At 38.6% G+C, this 19490-nt stretch overlaps 1 protein-coding gene across 2 annotated transcripts in view; it reads left to right on the forward strand.

Annotated features, from left to right (window-relative positions):
* Positions 1-6699: 6699 nt before the first annotated feature.
* The window catches only part of LOC127646661 (membrane-associated guanylate kinase, WW and PDZ domain-containing protein 3), a 186611-nt gene continuing 173820 nt past the window's right edge, over positions 6700-19490 (forward strand). For both annotated transcript variants that reach the window (XM_052130456.1, XM_052130457.1), the window contains exon 1: positions 6700-7789. In XM_052130456.1, coding sequence (XP_051986416.1) covers positions 7480-7789 — 310 coding nt within the window. In that variant the 5' untranslated portion in view covers positions 6700-7479. The remainder of the gene's footprint in view (positions 7790-19490) is intronic.

Genomic DNA, 19490 nt, shown 5'->3' on the forward strand with positions numbered 1-19490 from the left:
TCCTGAACAGAAACCAAAGTTTATCGTTAATGCTTTGACAATATTTAAATGCTGCTTTTTTAATTGTTTGTTTAATTTTTGTTTTGTCAAGTGTTTTTTTTTTTTTGTATACTGTAACTGTACATTCTGTAAAGCATGTGTAAAGAATATTGTTTCAGAAATTGCTGACATTTAAACGATAAAATAAAAATTCAGATGCACCAAAAGTGCGTTATATTATTCAAATAAACTGTTGGAATCTTTCTTGCCAGTCTAATTACAGTATGAATAGAGCTGTTCAGCCGTGACATCAATTTGTAGGCGAACCCGGAAGTCTAATTTGCCAACGGTTCCCTCTGAATTTTCCAATGGGGTTTTTGAACTTCTGTGTGAAATAAGGTCTATGGTAAACATTATTTGCTAATACATGAACATAAATTACACAATTTCATACCTTAAACGTGAATTTTGAAGCCGTTTTTATTTTTTTAATTTTTTTTATATGGCTTCAAAAGTTACGTTTGAGGTATGAAAGTGTGTCATTTATGTTGTAGAACAAAACGTCCACATATCGTCAAATAATGTTTACCACAGACCTTATTTCATTTTTCAAAAAACTCATTATAAAAACCCATAGGAAAATCCTGAGGGAACCTATGGTGAATTTTCTTCTGGGTTTTTAGACTACAAGCTGAACAGTTAATTATTACAATACAGTCAAGCGTGTAAGTTTCAGTAAGTATAAAATAATTCAGACATTTGAATCCCACAAAATATTTAAACTGACCGTTTTTATTAAGATTTGATTTAAACTGCTTGTTGGTTTCAGAACAACCAATAAATGTCTAAGAAACTACTTTATTAGTATCCAGAGCCTTTTAGTTTCCAAATGCATGTGGTTTAATATAGGGGAAACTGAGGCTGTCATAACTGCTATCTCATTAACTATAAGGTTTTGAGTTATAAGTCCAATTACACAACTGCCTGTTTTTTTACAAAAGAGGTTATATATGTTGGTTCCAAACCAATTCGATCCTCTAAACTAAAATTCATAGAGTTGTAATATGAATAATGTAGTAAGCACAGTATACCACACTGGAATACATTCAAGCAAAGATGAACAATATAATCAATGTTATGTGGGGGCAAGTAGTCACATGTGCTTTAACCATTTAAGCTCGGATTGACAGCAGATGGCGAGCTAACCCAGAAACAAAATGATCAAAATATTAATAACTACAGCTTTGACCATCACAAAATAGGTATTGTTTTAAAGCTTAGAAGCTGTACTGTATAATACATGTAGGCTTTATGCCCAAAACTGAACAAGTGCTTTGAAATTTGCAGGCAAATCAGAAGTGTTCCGTTTTGATAATAATTTTTCACTGCATACAGTATAGTATTGCTATCGGTAAAACATCAAACTGATCAAATAGCCATGTGTCACATGTCATTGGAAAGCTAGAGTAGAATACCACCAACCTATTTGTTTTACTCACAGACAAAAATATAGCGAGTAATAGCCAAGTACATGTCTTTGACATACATGTTACATGTAAAAAGCTGTTGCTTATAAGCCAAAAAACATATAACTTCATAAAAAATAATCGGAACATAAAATATCACATACCATTACTTAGAAGAGGGGATTCCTGTTAAAACGTGCCCACACACAATGTAATCGGATGCATAGATGATCATATAATCCATACGAAGCATAATGTGCACAGCATATACTGTGCTATCTGGCTAAAATCACATTAGCTTTCCTGGATCAGATGACATCTTCAAAAATGATGTAGTATGCTGTCCAGTGTCATGGATGCTATACCAATCGTATTAGGACTCAGATCGCTGCAACCAGAGTTGGAAGTCATCCAAATATGGGCAGAGAAGATCGTTAACTGTAATTACATATGGCACAGAATGTTACTCTCTCCTGCATGCTTTGGAGAGAGAGCATGCGTTTAGTCATTGTTGTTTCTGCTTGTATTATTTGTTCTTATGTACAATTATTATGTTTTATTTGTTTGAAGAGGCTTTTAGACACTTGGAGATGTTTTTGGACACTACAATAAATTATTTTTGTAATGCTATAACTTTTGATTCTTTTGTTGTATCGATACAAAATTTAACCCGTTGCAGGTACCATGATTGGGAACAAAAAAGCTGTTTTTCTGAGCTAACTTATTTACAACTTGAGATATATAATGTCAAATCAGTAAAATATTTTTGGCTCAAGCTTTTTTTTTTTTTTTTTTCAGTAGTTTCTTATGCTAAGAGTTTCATAATTTATCATACTCTATATCATTAAAAATGTTCTTTAAAATGATACCAAACAACTAACCCTCTTTGTTGTTGTTATTTTTTTTTTTTAAAGAAGAGTTACAAGCCTTTAATTTTCCACTAACATGCCACTAAAACTGAAAATCTTTAAAAAAAATACCTTCAGAGCTTAAAGAGTAAATTGTTGCAATTTTACACAGATACTTTATTATTGTAGGCCAAAAGAATGCTTTGTTAGTTTTTCTGTTACTTTTTCCAGTATTGCTGATTCATGAATTGTTTAGTGTTTCATAAATGCATTACTGTTAATTTATTGATGAAAAGCCTTCACACAGTCATTAATACATTTTAAATATAAATGTTGTGGAACTTGGCTTTTTATACTTCATATTTCAGAAAAGGGTTAATTTTTAAATAAACATCCGGTTTCCATTGTAACAACTTACCTCATGTATAGGTCAACATTTGTAAACCCTTTCAGAGCCCAAATATGTTACAGGGAAACAAATAAATAAATAAAAATTAAATAAAAAATTATATATATATATATATATATATATATATATATATATATATATATATATATATATATATATATATATATATATATAATAGATTTTTCATCATATATGCATTTTTTGTTCAAAAGTAACTAGTAAATAGTGAATATTTTTTATATATTTATGTTTAAAAAATGTTTTCCAAACTAGCCCCAGTCTCCTCTCTTATTGTGTATCCTGTTGCACTCCAGTGATATAAGCTCTCAGGTGCATGTTGTCAAGAAAGGAAAGTCCTAACGTTTCATGTTAAGATCAAAACATCCTATTAAAACTTAATGACTGAGCTGTATCAAGTATTAGCAGATTTGTATTTAGGTAAGTACTCAATATGTGTCTTCATACTTTTGTGTTAGTGGGCTGGTTTGTAAATAGCTCAGAGGTTGAATGTACCTAGCACATTGAAATTAGTTTCATGTCTGGTCTTGTGTTAGAATAGCCTGTAATTAACTACTGTATGTCTATACACTTCCTGCTGTATTGCCTGTGTTTGATCTCCATACACAATGGAAATACAAGCATTCTGAGTTTTGAGGAGCACAGCCGTGATTGGATTTAAGTGACTTAAATTGGATTTATTACAAACTTGAGAAGACACTACTTTGATTTGTCTAGGACTGTCTTTAACTAATAAGGATCTGAATGCGTGAACAGTATGTCATGTCTTAAACCATGACAGATTATGATGTTTGGTGCAGTTACAACTACACACCAGAAGGTGGCAGCCTTGAGAGATTTAAACCTCTTTTTAAATGACAAGACAGATGTTAAGATAATTGGCCCTATAATTTGATTAAAAGAAAAGATATTCACAGGAGCCAGTGTTCCACACTTATTATCTATAATACATTTAAATGAAAGAATTTAAAGATTAATAAAAAAAAATCAGATTACAGTGAGAACTTTGAAATTGCATACATTAATGTATTATTTAGGTCACACAGGAAATAATGTTATACACAATAAGGCGGCGTATTGAGTAATTTTCTAAACTTTTGCAACATGTATTTATATGGGCATAGGTGCAATAACAAAAAAAGTACCATGGTATTGTAATTTTCTTTTACGTGGTACCATGGTATGACCATCTGATAGCATCTCTGTATCATGATATTGCCACAGTACTTTTTTATTTAAAGAAATCATATAGACAGAAGGATACTTTAGTCAAAGGCAAATGCTTGGCCAATGCTTTCAAGCATGCGGTACTGTTAAAGTATGTACCTAACGTTTGTTCTTGCGTTACTGTGGCTTTAACAAACCTCAGCACTCAAGGGGGTAATAGAGTTACCTTAAAATATCTGTGCCATTAATAAACCTTATGTTATTCAGGTATCTAGTTATAAGAATTTCATCTAACTTTACTAGTGTGCGAACTAGAGTATGCATAGCTTGAAATTTACCAAAAAGATTGATTCAGTCACCATTTCTGCAAATTACTTCACGTCAGTAGGTGGCGACAAATTAGCGTCTTTTTTAAGGGTATGAGTGAGTCATTGAATCTTTGATTTATTTAACTGATTTGTTAAAAGCACATATTAAAGGGTGGCTGGGTAGCTCAGCAAGCAAAGACGCTGACTACCATCCCTAGAATCGCGAGTTCGAATCCAGGGGGTGCTGAGTGACTCCAGCCATGCTTCCAAAGCAACCAATTAGCCCAGTTGCTAGGGTGGGTAGAGTCATGTGGGTCACCTTACTAGTGGTTGCTATAAGGTGGTTCTTGCTCTCGGTGGGGCACGTGGTGAGTTGTGTGTGGATGCCGCTGTGAATAGCGTGAGCCCTCTCATGTGCTATGTCTCCTTCAGGGATGGACTGGGAAGAGAAATTGGCCTGGGATTTTACATGGCAACTGGCCCAAAAGTTGTTGAGTGGGTCCTCGCTGTCCTTTTCTGCATATCTCGGCACTGTTTTCTGGTCCATTCTGCATAACGCATCGGCACATATTAGCTTATCGTGGCCCATTCGGCAGGTTTCACGACCGAACCACTGGCACGCTCGGTTCTCCCGATGGCCAGTCTGCCCCTGATCGGCCCCAAAGTGCATCGGCCCACCGGGAAAATGCCTGGTGTGCCAGATTACCAGTCCAGCCCTGGTCTCCGCAGTAACGTGCTCAGCAAGCCATGTGATTAGATGCACGGACTGACTGTCTCAGAAGCGGAGGCAACTGAAATTCATCCTCCACCACCTGGATCGAGGAGAGTCAGTGCGCCACCATGTGGAATCAGAGCGTATTTGGAATTGGGCATGAGAAAAGGTACTTCCCAATAAAAAAAATAAAAAAACATTAATTCACGAGAGAACCAACACTGCAAGCGAAAAAAATATAAGTTGTGCATCATGCTAAATAACGGCCATGTCAACAGTTGCATGTTATTCCGAGGTTCTTAAAAAATTACAAATTAAAATGTGTGAAACTACTGTAATAAGACAAACACAACACCCAACGTTCAAAGATGGTGGACTTTCACCTTAAACAGTCATGGTTGACTGAGTCAAGTATCAAGAATCATACGAAAACAAGTATTTGCCATTTAATAATTTAATATTTAATTAAGTCAATTGTTGATCAAAAACAACAAAAAAATTAACATTTAATTAAAATCACGCATAGTATGGATGAGATAAAGCCATTCGCAACATGTGCTCATATACAAAGAGAAATGCCAGTTTTCTTAGAGACAACGATGGTTTATGGCATGTACACTGCAAATCAATATAAATACTTTTAAATAGTACAATATAATCCAATTAAACAATAAACATGTAACAAAATATAATATATGCAACATATTATCATATTCATTGACTGAATGTAAAGATTATTTTATTTATAAAAAGCTAAAAATTATGAAAAATTAATCAAATATAATTAGTAAAATTGATATTTTCTACATGTACATAGTTAGATTACCAGCATTAGCTTGGAGCTAATCTATTTTATATGTAAGCAAAAGGCACATTAGAACTGGAATCTGAATCGATATTGAATCTAAAATGGAATCTAACCATATTGAGAGCTTGTGAATCGGAATCCAATCGAATCAGGAAATCTGTATCAATACCCAGCCTTAAAAATAAGCAGACTGATGGCTTCAATAGAGGATTAACAACCTCAGAGCTCATGGGAGATCTGTCTTTAAAAATCAATTCCTCAATGGAAAATATTAATGGGAATACCAGACTGTTGCACTCTGTTGGCTATATTTGCGTAATGGCTTCTGGTTCTCACAATCAGAATTTAAGATGGTTCTAAAATCATCTGCTGAGTAGTTAGTTAGCCTTACTTTAGGCTGTTTATGGTTGCCATGCAGCATAGCAACATATCAAGGTCACAGGTGTGTGGATACTGGCTATTTTACAACAGCTTAAATCGCGGCTCATCCAATCAGAATTTAAGAGTTGGGACTATCCGATTTTTAATTGGTTCAAAAATCTTCTGCTTAGTTAGTTAGCTAGCCTTACTTTAGGCTGTTTATGGTTGCCATGCAGCATAGCAACATATCAAGGTCACAGGTGTGTGGATACTGGGGATTTTACAACAGCTTAAATCATGGCTCATCCAATCAGAATTTAGTTGTAACTATCCCCTTTTTAATTGGTTCCTTTGGGTCTTAATTTACCAGATGAGTTGATTGATCACTCTATATAACCTTCTTGCAGCCCTCCAGTTATAGGCTGCATTGGTTGCTCTAAGTATGTGCGTGAACACACACACACACACACACACACACACACACACACACACACACACACACACACACACACACACACACGCACACGCACACGCACACGCACACGCACACGCACACGCACACGCACACGCACACGCACACGCACACACTCGCCTCATTTGACAAATACAAGCTGAGAGAGCAACAGTAGCAGCCGCGTCTGGAGATCTGAGGGGGCAGCGCCGTGTTTGACAGAATAACAGCGACCATTTGAGGCTTCACTGGGTGATAGATACCTCGTAAAGAGAGGATCGACAGGTTTTATTCTCAAGCAGGTCGTTTGTCAAGGGTTCATAAAGGCGTGTTGAGCTGACGGTTCAGCTAAAGCCAGGAATGAAGACGCCTCAGACACATCCAAACACGCACTGAGCATCGCGTTTCGAAGAGCGGCGAGGATACTGAGCGTCGGTCGTTTGGACAGTCCAGACAAGAACCGAATATACACGACACAGTCGCTTTTTGTTGATTGAAAAACCAGTGAGATACCGTTTAACAGCACATTCCGGCACTTGACACAAACTGTCATGGTTTTTATCGCGCTCTAGTGACATCTGTCATCGCGTATCTCAGTCAGCTACGCGTGATGTTGTGGATGTGAACTTAATTGGGAACATTAATGATTTAATAATAATGTAATTAATTATGTAGCCATAACAGCAGCTTCGCATAACGTAAAGTTAATAACGTTTTGATGTAAGCAAAAATAAAAGCAATTTAAATGTTGTCCTGAACTTATAATGGTAGCAAAGAAATTTTGATATGGACCCTTTCATCTGTTATTTTCGAGACAGTTGCTGTCTTTCTATTGAGATGGGCTGGAAACAATTGAACATCTTTTCATCCCCACGCCCGGTGAAGTGAACAACACACCGGAAAGCAAGGCTTTAAAGTGTTCTCTTGATTTTGCACTGAAACTTTCAGGATAAATGATGTCTAAAACTCTAAAGAGGAAGAAACACTGGTCCACTAAAGTGGAGGAATGCGCCGTGTCGTGGGGAAGCGTCGGAGAATTCGGTGATGTTGTGGAGATCCTCGGAGGCGCCGAGCACGGAGAGTTCCCGTTTCTTGGTCAGATGAACTTGGACGTACTAGTGTGCCACGTCGGGAGACTACCTTACTACGGGGATGTGTTATTGGAGGTGAACGGGACACCTGTCAGCGGGCTGACGAACCGAGACACGCACGCGGTGATCCGCCACTTTCGGGAGCCGATCCGCATTAAGACCGTCAAACCAGGTAAGCTGAGAAAACTTCGTATTTTTTTGATGCTCGAAAAAATTATAGTTCTATTCCACCAATTAAACGTGGAATGTTGTTGCCAAACAATATTATTGTCATAAAGAGAGTTTTGAAATGTGAACTGGCAACATGCTGGAGTGCGCGTGCCAGCGCGCTCATCTGGCTCAGAATGCACCTGTATAAACAGGTGCTTCAATTGATGTGTAAATTTAGAGGAAGAGTTCGCCCCAAATACATACTTACTTTCATGGGCTTCCAAACCCCATATGATTTTCTTTCCTCCGAGGAACATAAAAGAAAATGTTTTGAAGAATGTTCCGCTGCTCTTTATCCTACAACGATAGTGGATGGGGACTTGGGGTTGTTAAGCTCCAAAAATGAAAATGTTTTTTGATCCTCAAAACCTCTCAAGAAAATGTCCTGGTCATATTTTATTCCAAAACTATATTAAAATGTAGCCTGAAGTCTATTTTTGGGCCATACAGATTTAAAAAAATATATTTTATCTTTACACTATGACATTATTTTCATGACAGTTATGCAAATTTTACACCAAATTCTCATAGCCTCACTGCAAGAAATAGTGTCATTATGAAAAACTATATAGTGTATAAAGGTGCTGTAAGTGATTTATTTAATGGAATGGTAAATAAAAAAATGTCCTACTTCCACAAATATATCACTGAATGAGTGTCCTGAGATATCTCACCGATCTTTGTGACAGCTCTAGACTCTGTAAACAGCAAACAAAAATGTGTCTGTGGGCTGCGGCCTCTGATGCTTTCTGACTGTCAGTCATTTTTCGTGTTCTCACAGTCTTGTGGTTGCAGTGAATTATTGAGGCTTAAAGGGTTAGTTCATCCAAAAATGTAATTTCTCTCATTATTTACTCACCCATATGCCATCCCAGATGCATATGAATTTCTTTCTTGAGCAGAACACATTTTAACAATAACTGAAAAAATATCTTAGCTCAGTTGTTACTTAAAATGCAAGTGGATGGTGATATGTCCTTTTGAAGCTCTAAAAAGAACTTACAGTCAGCATAAACGTCATCCATAGGACTCTGCTGGTTAAATGAATGTCTTCTTAAGCAAAACGATCACTTTTGGAGTAAAAAAGATAAGTATTGAAGTACTTTTTAGCTATAAATCATCACTTCTGGTCAGCAGCAGTTACGCGCGTGACGTATCGCATCGCATCGCATCGTATTGCATTGCCATGCTCATGCGAGAACAGATGCACGTGCTATACACATGGAAGAGCGCGCTGTTTACATTTGAGTTGGAGGAACTCTGTACAGAAGCTTTGTCAGTTTTGGCTTAGATCTGTATTTGTATCTGTATGTTTACTCACAACAGTGTGTTTCTGTGCCATTGTCTCAACCATGAAAAAAACTTGAGATTACGTCTGAACATGCTAACATGAATATGTCACACAAGAGACTGTGTGAACTCTGCCCTCTTGTATATGTGTATACTGCTGCTGACCGTAAGCAATGATTTATAGTTAAAAAGTATTTAAATACTAATCTGTTTTGGAACAAAAGTGATTGTTTCAATTTAGAAGACATTAATTTAACCAGTGAAGTCCTGTGGATGACGTTTATGCTGCATGCTGCATCCACTTGCATTTTAAGGACCTACTGAGCTAAGATATTTTTTCAGTTTTTCGTCAAATGTGTTCTGCTGAAGAAGGAATGTCATACACATCTGAAATGACATGAGGGTGAAGTAGATGATGAGAGAATTTCTATTTTTGGGTGAACTATCCATTTAATGCCATTTTTATAGCATGTTGTTTACAACAGTTGTCAGTTGAGGCTGCTATTTTGCTGCTGTTTTTAACAAGCAGTCCTGCTCGATGTCGGTCTCAATAAAGCTAATTTGGTATCTTTGGTGTGCAGGATTATCGCAAATGGGGGGGCGTGGTAAATCCAATGGCTCAATTTGTGGAAATTCTAGAATGGCCAAAATCGCTTAAAGCCTCTTTAAACTGCAACATATTTATACATCATAGTTGTACTCCTGTGATGTTGCTTTTAATTCTGCTGGTTTTAATAAAAAAGCATTCTGTAATACAGTAAATAAAACGACTGTATTGCAGTAATAAGAATCATCATTTAAAGAAATTTTAAAATAAAATGTCCGGACATGTTATGGTAATAAGAATTGGGGGGTAAAATGGATTTACGTGTCCTGAAAATATTGTCACAATGCAAAAAAATCATAATGAACCTAAATGTAGGCTTAACCTTTTTATGCAAAAAATATTTAAATATTTTCTTTTATTTTTGCATTGATTTAGGGTTAAATATGACCAGGAGATTTTCTTGACAGTTTTCATGAGAATCACCCAAATGGTTATTCTTAAGTCAGTATTCACTGAAAATCTTTTACTGCAGTTCTTTCATCTTATTCATGTTTCTACATAGGCTACGTAAGATTTGTAGGGATGTCAATATTCAGACATGTTCATAATCGTTCATCGTGGAAATTAACGATAAATGAATCAATAAATTGTTAACGTTAATTAGTGGTCGACCAATATTTAGGCAAGGCCAATATATCGGCCAATATTGTGACTTTTTTAAGCATCGGCCGATTCATTTTCCCATTTGGCCGATTTTTTTCATATCATATGCCATAATATCATATACCATCATATATGTCTGCAAATATGCGCATATCACGTTTAAACAAATGTAATAACCTTACCTCACACAACTTCAGCAGATCCAGCATCCTGTGGAGTGCTCATTTATTTGTGTCTAAAGCACATATTTTAACAGTCACTCATCAACAGTTCCCTGTCACATTGAACTTTCTTTTCTAATGACAAAAGGCAAATAGCAAAAAAAACTTGTATTATATACCATTTGCAAATATACAGATATCTCCGTTAAACAGATGTATTTAACGAACCTCACGAAAATCCAGAGTTTTCTTCCCGCACTATGCACTGTAGGTACAATTGGTTTGATTCAGTATTTTTTGAGAAAATACGATTGCTAATGTGGACATTCCTTAGGTGTTTGCTGGACTGCTGTGTGAACTGTTTGCAATTTTATGCTTGTTATTTACTATATTAAATTGTGTGCTATATCGGCATTGTATCGGTCTAACGGCCACCTGCCCTCTGGATATCAGCATTGGCATCGGCCATTAAAAAACACATATCGGTCGGCCACTAATTTTCAAGTGTTTTTATCTTGGAGTGGGTCGAGCAGGAACGGCTACAGTGGTGCCATGACCTGGGGGGGGGTGAGTGTAACGGGAGCCAGCTGGAACACGATAGCTGTACGGTATGTGTAAACTTCACTCCCTTAGCCTCAAGAGGTGCACTAGCAACCGACGCTAGGTGCTGTAGCCTTTAGCCTCCTTGTTAGCGCACTCACGCCTCCCATGCCAGAGTCGCCGGTTCGAATCCCGCTCTGAGTGGGTCGAGTAGGACTGGTTACACATAGTGCAGCTTTAAGAAATGCAAGTATTGGAATTTTCCTCTTAAAATATTCTAAGTTCAGTGTATTTAATACATTTAGGCTATATTTAGTACAAATTTGTGAATTGTTAATTACAGTTTTTTGTGTTAAAAATAACTGAAGATATATAACTTGTATACATGTTTGAGTTTATTAAAACTTCACATTGTGGATTGTGGAATATATTGGACCTTTGTATTAAATTTTTTAATTGAAATTAAGTGAAATAATAACACGCTGTGTAAACAGTGCGTCTTACTAACCGTCATACATAATGCTTCTCGGGTGATGGTGAGATGTCAGCTGAATGTTCCCGGCAATCGCAGACATAATTGTAGTTTGGGATGAAACAAGGAGATCAACCGTGCTTGTTGTCATTTTGTACACACTATCATGCTGTGTGCAGAAAACAAATGTTACCGGTATTGACAAAATCGGTCAACTTCTAATCGACAGCTCTAGTTCCCATTCAATTTTTTTTGTAGGGGAAAGAATGTAGAACATTCTACAAATTATTCTTAAAAAGAATATTATTTGACTTGGAACAACATGGTGGTTAAATATTGTTAGAATCATCAGTTTTGGTGACCTATTCTTTTAAGATTCTGGTAAAATACTTTATAAATCACCCCAAGAATATGCACAAAGAATATGCATTCAAAAGACTATTTGTTCTCTCCCCCACAGTGGTTTCACCACATGCCCTCTCAGTGACATGTGCTGTGCTGAAAGTACCTTGGTGTCAAAAGGCTCAGGCTTTGCCTTAGGGCTAGTGGGCAGTAAATACTCTACAGACAGCTTATGAATGCATGAGCACCAATTCTAAGGACACTGCACCATTGGTGGGTGTATTGATCACAGTGAGGAAATCACCTTACTGTAGGACAGTCCTGCCACTATAGAAAGGTGATTGTACCATGCTGTAAGAGATTGGTAATGGGGAGGAGAAAGTTGTTACCATGGACACTGTATATCTTAGCATTATTGATAGGTGGAAAGAGTGTATTCTTAGCAGGAGGAGGGAGACACAATATGTCAGAGTTGTTATGGAGATAGGCGAATGTTATTAGCATGCAGATGTGAGCGTTGTTGCCATGGAGAACAGGGTACAGAAGGATAGCATTAACTGGATTGTTGATTGTTGAATAAATGAGCAGTATCTGGGATTGTACAAAAACTTACATTAGTAGCAGCTGAGACCCCAGACTGATCTCACAGTAAAATCTGAAAAAGTTGGATGACATTCCTTTAGCTAAAATCGGTCTTTGCTTACAGAAATTTTGAAACACTGACCCCATTGGTGAAAACTGTAAGTGTTGTCGTGCGTATCGGCATGTGTGAGCTCCATTTTCCAAGTTGGTATAGCTGCAGGCTGGAGACCTCTAAATGGGGGTGGAATCTCCAAAAGAGGGTGGGGATATGCCAGAAGATGGCATGGTTACTCAAAAAAGGGGGTTGCACCAACTCCAAAAGGGGAGGGGGTTCACTTCCACTCATGGTTAATGTTAGGAAAAGGGTTAGGTAAGGGGCTCCCTATATCATTAATGCCCATTTTGGAGCAATGCCTGCAGCTATATCCTTCTCCCATTTTCCGGGTGTAATGGTCACAGTGATGTGAATTGTATTAAGCACATACAGTCTGTAATACAGCAAACAGGAATTAATGTTTTATAAATTGCAACCAACCCAAACCCTAAATATAAACCTAACCATCAGTGGAGTAAAAATCAATCTAGTCTTGTAATGTTCAGTCTATTATAACCACATTTTTACAAACTGAGTTTTACATGGCACTTTCTACATTTTGCTGCAGTTTCCTGGTGAAATTGATACTAGAGGGTATTTGTTCACATTCACACAAATCATGGGTACTATGGTTGTTCCTGACTTTATAAACACGTATTTTTCACACTATTACTCACAGACTCACATACATTTACACACATATTCCAACACGATTAGTAGGATGGTAGCTCACTTGATAGTGTTTTGGACTTTGGACTCGAAGACCAAGCCTTAAGTCCGGTCAAGGACGTTTGGAGTGAAAGAGAAGTGAATCTGTCATAGAAGTGATACAAAATTATGTGGTTGCTTGAGTAAATGTGCTTTTCATGTTTTCAAATTTGCTTTTAAAACACTCTCAGTTAAGTTTAGGTGTTGGTTAAGGGTAAGGTCTGTTTTGTTCACCTCTCATTTACTTTTAAGACACAATTGGCTATGTTTAGGTTAAAGTTTTAGGTTAAGGAGATACGTTTTACTCATTAAAAAGTTAACCTAATATTCACCTTAAAAACCTCATCTGATAACAACATAATTTCATTTGCTTTTGGCACCCCCTACTGGACATTTCACTGGGAAACTGGCAATGATGCATGTAATTTTGGACTGCAGAATTGTTGCCATTGACACCTAAATTTCATGAGATCAGGCTGTTAAATTATGTTAGGGGGGAAATGCAACCACTGAATCACGCTCATCACTGTGAATGCGATTACTACCTGGTTTCCATCTGGGATCCAAACCTGAGTCTACCTTGCTGCTGATGCAACTTGCTTCCGGATGTGCTAAACATAAGGGTAAACACACCGGAGCTGATGCAAAAATGTCTGATAGGAGATGGCGCTTGTCAGTGAGTCAGCATAATGTGGCCAATCCTAGGGTGCAGGAACTCTCAGAAACAACATGCCGACTTCCCATGAAATCATGTAGAAGACCCAAGCCTATAGAACATACACAAATGTAAATCTCGATTCTCTATGTGTAAAATATGTTTGTGGGTATATATCTATACTTTTGAGAAGCTGAAGTTAAGCAACTCTTTTGTCCTACACTCTTTTCCATTTTAACAAAGAGGATCTCTTTTGAAAAGCTCATTGACTAAAAAGGTTTGTTTGCCTTAAACCTTTATTGTGGTGTAAAGTGTGTAGGCGGCGTGTGTGTGTAAGCACATGTGTCTCCTTGTATGGAATTCCTAGAGTGTGAATAATAGATGGAGTGAGTGAAATGCCTACACACACAAACAGAATAAAAATGAGCTGATAACAGGAAATGATGTCACAGTTATTGCCACAGGCAAAAACACAGCAGTGCTTCCTTCACCAGCTGTTTCATCTCTGCCTTAACTACCTTTGCTTTTTTATAGAGTCTATGGTGAGTGTCTCTATGTATCATTAGAGAATTTCTTTGTCACGTGTGGGTGGAAGTGGGATGTTTTTTGACAGTTCAACTAAACAAAGTTACATTCTTAAAAGGGATACAGTAGTTCACCCAAAATGTTTTAATTCTGTTACTTACCTTCATGTTGTTACAAACCCTTATGACTTTCTTTCTTCTGTGGAACACACAGAGATATTAGGCAGAATGAAAGCCTTAAGGCCCAAACATACTCTACGCAAGTACATGAATGAAGATGCACCTTGCTACGCAAGCTCGATTTCACACGTCGTTGCATTGTGACGTGTCAGCGATCAATTCATAACACAACGCAAGTTCGCGCTGCATTCTCAGCATTGCCGCAAGGAGCGCTAGAGCGGATTTTCTTCTTTCAATCAACAACTGTCATGGAGGACTCAGGCAGCAATTTGAGTTGAGTCTTTTCAAAAAATATTTACAAATTGTTGTCCCCAGACAAAATAGTTTTTTCTCTGTGTCTCTTCCCACTCCTCAACTATTGACTCATCTACCACATCTGGGCTGACTTGCTGCCTAATCAGTTAATGGCTTAACTCAGGGGTTCTCAACCTTTTGCAAGCTCCCGCCCCATGCTTTATTGTTGTTGTTATTATTATTATTATTATAATTGGCAGTAGCACCAGACTTCTAATGTGAGCTTGCAGGCATTATTAGTATTATTATGAGTAGTAGTAGGCCTATCATCATTACTAGGTTATTGCTATATAATTATATGAGGTTACATGCTTTATTGTTGTTATTATTATTATTACTATTATTATTATCATCATCATCAGTAGGCCTATTATCATTACTAGGCTATTGCTATAATTGGGAATTGGCACCAGACCTCTGATATTAATTTATGCTTTATTATTACTAGGCCTAATAGTAGGCATCATCTGCATTTTTTACAGAAGCTTGCTGGTAGGTGATGTTAATGTGAGACCTGAGCCTGCTTTGCCTTGCAAAGATCCTCAATTCTTGGCTCAATGTTTGATAAACATAGCCTCAAATCATCCTCGATTTGTGCACGATTGCGGTATTTCGTTTTGAGTGCAGTCATTTTTGAGAATCCTGCCTCACACAAATATGTCGACGCGAAAGGAAGGAGAATCTTCAAGGCGACGTCACAGAGTTCAGGGTATTCCTGCATCAATGCTGCCCAGAATGACGAAAGAGGGCAGGAGCTAAAGAGTTCCTTCAGTCTACTGTCACTCTTCAGCTCAATAAGCTGTTCCTGCATATCAATTGATAGCTCGTTTGCTGTGCACACAAACGGATCTCGAACCCACGCAAAAGAGCGATAATCCTCTTTAAAGTACGTCGCAAATCGTTTTCTCATTGCTGACAGGTGCTCAGACGCTGATTGAAATAGGGAGGAGAAATCGTGTGACGTGCCTGCATCAGTGATAAAGTCTGCAAGGCTGGGGAACATGTTGCAGTTCCCTCGACTGATGCGGCCATGCCAGAGGTCTAGTTTTTGTGTGAAGGCGTGCACTTTTTCTGCAAGGAGCAAAATATGAGTTTCGCGGCCTTGCAAAGACAGGTTGAGGCCATTCAAGCGGTCAAATATATCGACCAAATAGGACAGAGACGCAAGCCACATAGTGTCATCCAGATGCTTCGCCAGATCTGATTTGATTTCTGTCAAAAACCACTTCACCTCCTCTCGCAGCTCATACAACCGCTGTAACACCCGCCCCCTGGAGAGCCAGCAAACTTCAGTGTGCAGAAGCAGCTGTTCGTGCCCTGACCCCATCTCCTGGCAGAGGACCCCAAACAAGCGAGAGTTTAGCGGCCGTGATTTGATGAGATTTATTATTTTCACGGATTGGTTCAGCACGGAGTCAAAGAGAACCAGCATTTTTTTAGCAGCTAGTGCTTCGCGATGGACCATGCAATGTGTCCATTTCACAAGTGGAGCTACTTGCTGAACGCGAGCAGCTAGGCCACGCTCACGCCCCGTCATTGCCTGCGCACCATCCGTGCATAGGCCAGCGCATCGGTCCCAAGCCAAACCATTTTCACGGATAAAAATATCAAGGACATTGAAAATGGCTTCTCCTGTAGTGTGCGACTGAAGAGGCCGGCAAAACAGGACATCCTCCTCAATCGCCTTGTCCCGCAGATACCTGACATAGGTGAGAAGCTGTGCCTGCCCAGCAATATCAGTGGATTCGCCCAGCTGCAGCGCGTAGTAAGGACTCTTTTTTACGAACTCTATCAGTTGCTCTCTGATATCATTGGACATGTCTACAATTCTCCTAGCGACTGTGTCATTGGACAGTGGTACTGCACCGAGTTTGGCTGCTGCACTATCGCCTATCATTATTCTGCACATGTCTTGCGCTGCCAGCAAAATGAGAGTCTCGGCGATTGTATGCGGTTTACCCAGTTTACCGATCCTTTTGGCCACTACATACGATGCCTCCAAACACTGTTTAGACACAGTGCTGTGCACTGAAATGGTTGCCTGTTGCTGATGGAGGCCATCAAGCTTTCTTTTAAAATATTCAGCTGGTTTATTTTTAATGCCAGCATGCTTTGTTTTCGAGGTGCCTTTTTAATTTGCAGGGCTTCATACTGTCGTTTGCCAGCACCTCGGCACACATGACACACTGAGGTCTCAGATCAGCCGTGACTGTAGACCCAAATTGCAGGTATGCTTCATCGTACCTTCGAAGCTTTTTTGCAGCTGGTGGTGCGTCGGTTGGCTTGTTGGTCCTCACAAGAAATTTCTCCATTTTGATGTGTTTTCAATAAAGTTTAGGCAATATGTAACTGTGTGTGTGGTGTATGTTGAGAGACGTATCAGGGGCTAATCAGTCGGGACTTAGGCACAATCTTTAATTAAACGAACAAAATAATTATTTTGCAGACAATTCAGATTTTATTTTAATACTTAACGATTGTAGTCCTCGTCAGTGTGTGTGTGTGTGTGTGTGTGTGTGTGTGTGTGTGTGTGTCTTAGTCATGTGGGTAGTTTTAGCTAAGTGTAGCTACTGCCTAGCAGTTAAAAAAAAAATACTGGCTAGGGCTGAGATTTGATCTAATCTTAAAAAAGAATGTTTGTGGGTTTAGTCTTTAAAAAGACTGTTGGGGTTTTGTAGTAAAGGCCTATGTAAATCGAGATTGATAAGACTAGCGAGAGCTGGCACAAGCGAACTTGGCAAGAGACTAGACTAGAGTGAATGGAAAGCTATGTCGTGAGTCAATTTAAATGCAGTGATTTATTTTTGTGTGAGAGTGAGTGAACATTTACATTTATACCCTGCTCTGTAACCCAGGGCGGGAACGGCGGCGGCCATGCGCGATTCATTTGCAGCCTGGACGCGGAGGGCTGTGTGTCTCCTCTCTGCTCTGACTGCTGCGCGAGGCTACTGAGAGACTGACCGCCTGTGAGTGCTTTTGGACGGGAGAGGGGCTCACAGCAGCACCCGCTGTTCGTTGAGCACAGTAGGCCTAACTGCAGAGTGATTCGTGCTTTCGAGTCTCCAAACACCACAAAAGTCTCCAAAAACACCAGTAAAAGTCGCTGGATTTGTCGCTTTTGACAAAAAAAAAAAGCCGCCAGGAGGATGATCAGTGCTTGAAGTGGGGGGAAAAGGTGGCGGCACTCTCTTTGCATTGGAAAATCATGACATTTTTACAGTGAAAAACAAAACTTGGAGATATTGCTGTTTCAACAATGTATTGTTATTTATTTAGCATAGCGCATCTCACAGCAATACTGAATCGTGTTTTGAATGATTCAGTGTTGTGAACGAATCGGTTGAGTCAAATATTCAATGACCCATTCACAAACATCTGTCTCATTCTTGATGAATCGGCCACTTGAACGAATCGTTTGAATGAACGACTCAATGACTCGCTTAACGAAACAGCTTATGCTTATCACCTGCATTTGCGCTCACTATCGACAAACCAATCAAATTTGTTCAAAACTTTTTTTTTTAAATCAGTCCAAACACATTTGAATTTTTATTCAGGAGTTATGTATATACAAAACTATAACTTTTTATGACAGTAGTTTAGTGATAAAAAAAATGTGCCCAAAAAATTTTTTTTTTCAGTTTTTTTTCCCTTCCATCGTAGCCTACTCGTGCCCCCCCCGGGAGAGTGTCCGGGGGGGCGCGCCCCACCGGTTGAGAACCACTGGCTTAACTGACAGCTGTTTTGAATTAATGGAACTCTTAAGGAACTGGTCTCCGAACAGTTTGAAAAGCACCTTATTTTTATCCTACCTCCGTATACAGCCTCCAAAGGCAACATTTTCCTGGTTTCGGATGCAGCACCATTTTCGTGGTCACAACTGCCCTCTTGTGGTCTGAGGTTTGTAACCGCCAGAGCAACGCAAGATCGCACGTAATGTATGTACAACGGGACCACATGTTGGCCATGCGTTGGCTTGCGCATGCATCGGCGTACTTGCTTGAAGTAGGTTTCGGCCTTTAGTCACTATTCACTTTAACTTTACGGAAAAAAACATTGTGAGGCTAACATTCTGCCTAACGTCTAATTATGTGTTCTACTTAAGAAAATCAAAGTCTGTTGTAAAACATGCAAATTGCATGTCAAATATGGCTTTAAAATAAAACTTTCCGATCAGCAAATGAAGTGAATGACAATCGTGATTGATGTTTTATCAAGTGTTAACTACCTGTGTTCTTAGCCTCAGGCTACTTCTATTGGACAACTGTTTTTATACTGTAAGTCACTTTAGAGGAACATTATTTGCGAAATGATAACTTAACACTGTTGTTAATTTAAGTCAAAGCACAGATGGTGTTTCATCTAAAGCGCTCAAACCTCTGCTCTATGTTGGCAGAACTCCCATATGTTTTCAGAGGCTCTGCCAATGTGGGAATTGTAGTTCGTATCCATTCTGATACGTTGTACTCCTGAATTTTGTTATAGTTTCATCTCTCTAGGAGGGGAGCATTGACTGCCAACAATAGTTTTAGCCCTTTCATATGGAAGTCACCCTTGGGGTTTAATTCCAAAGTTCATATAATGAGAAACTGCAATTCTTTGTCCAAATAG

Source organism: Xyrauchen texanus, chromosome 7 (genome assembly GCF_025860055.1).
Source record: "Xyrauchen texanus isolate HMW12.3.18 chromosome 7, RBS_HiC_50CHRs, whole genome shotgun sequence".
Classification (NCBI taxonomy): Eukaryota; Metazoa; Chordata; class Actinopteri; order Cypriniformes; family Catostomidae; genus Xyrauchen; species Xyrauchen texanus.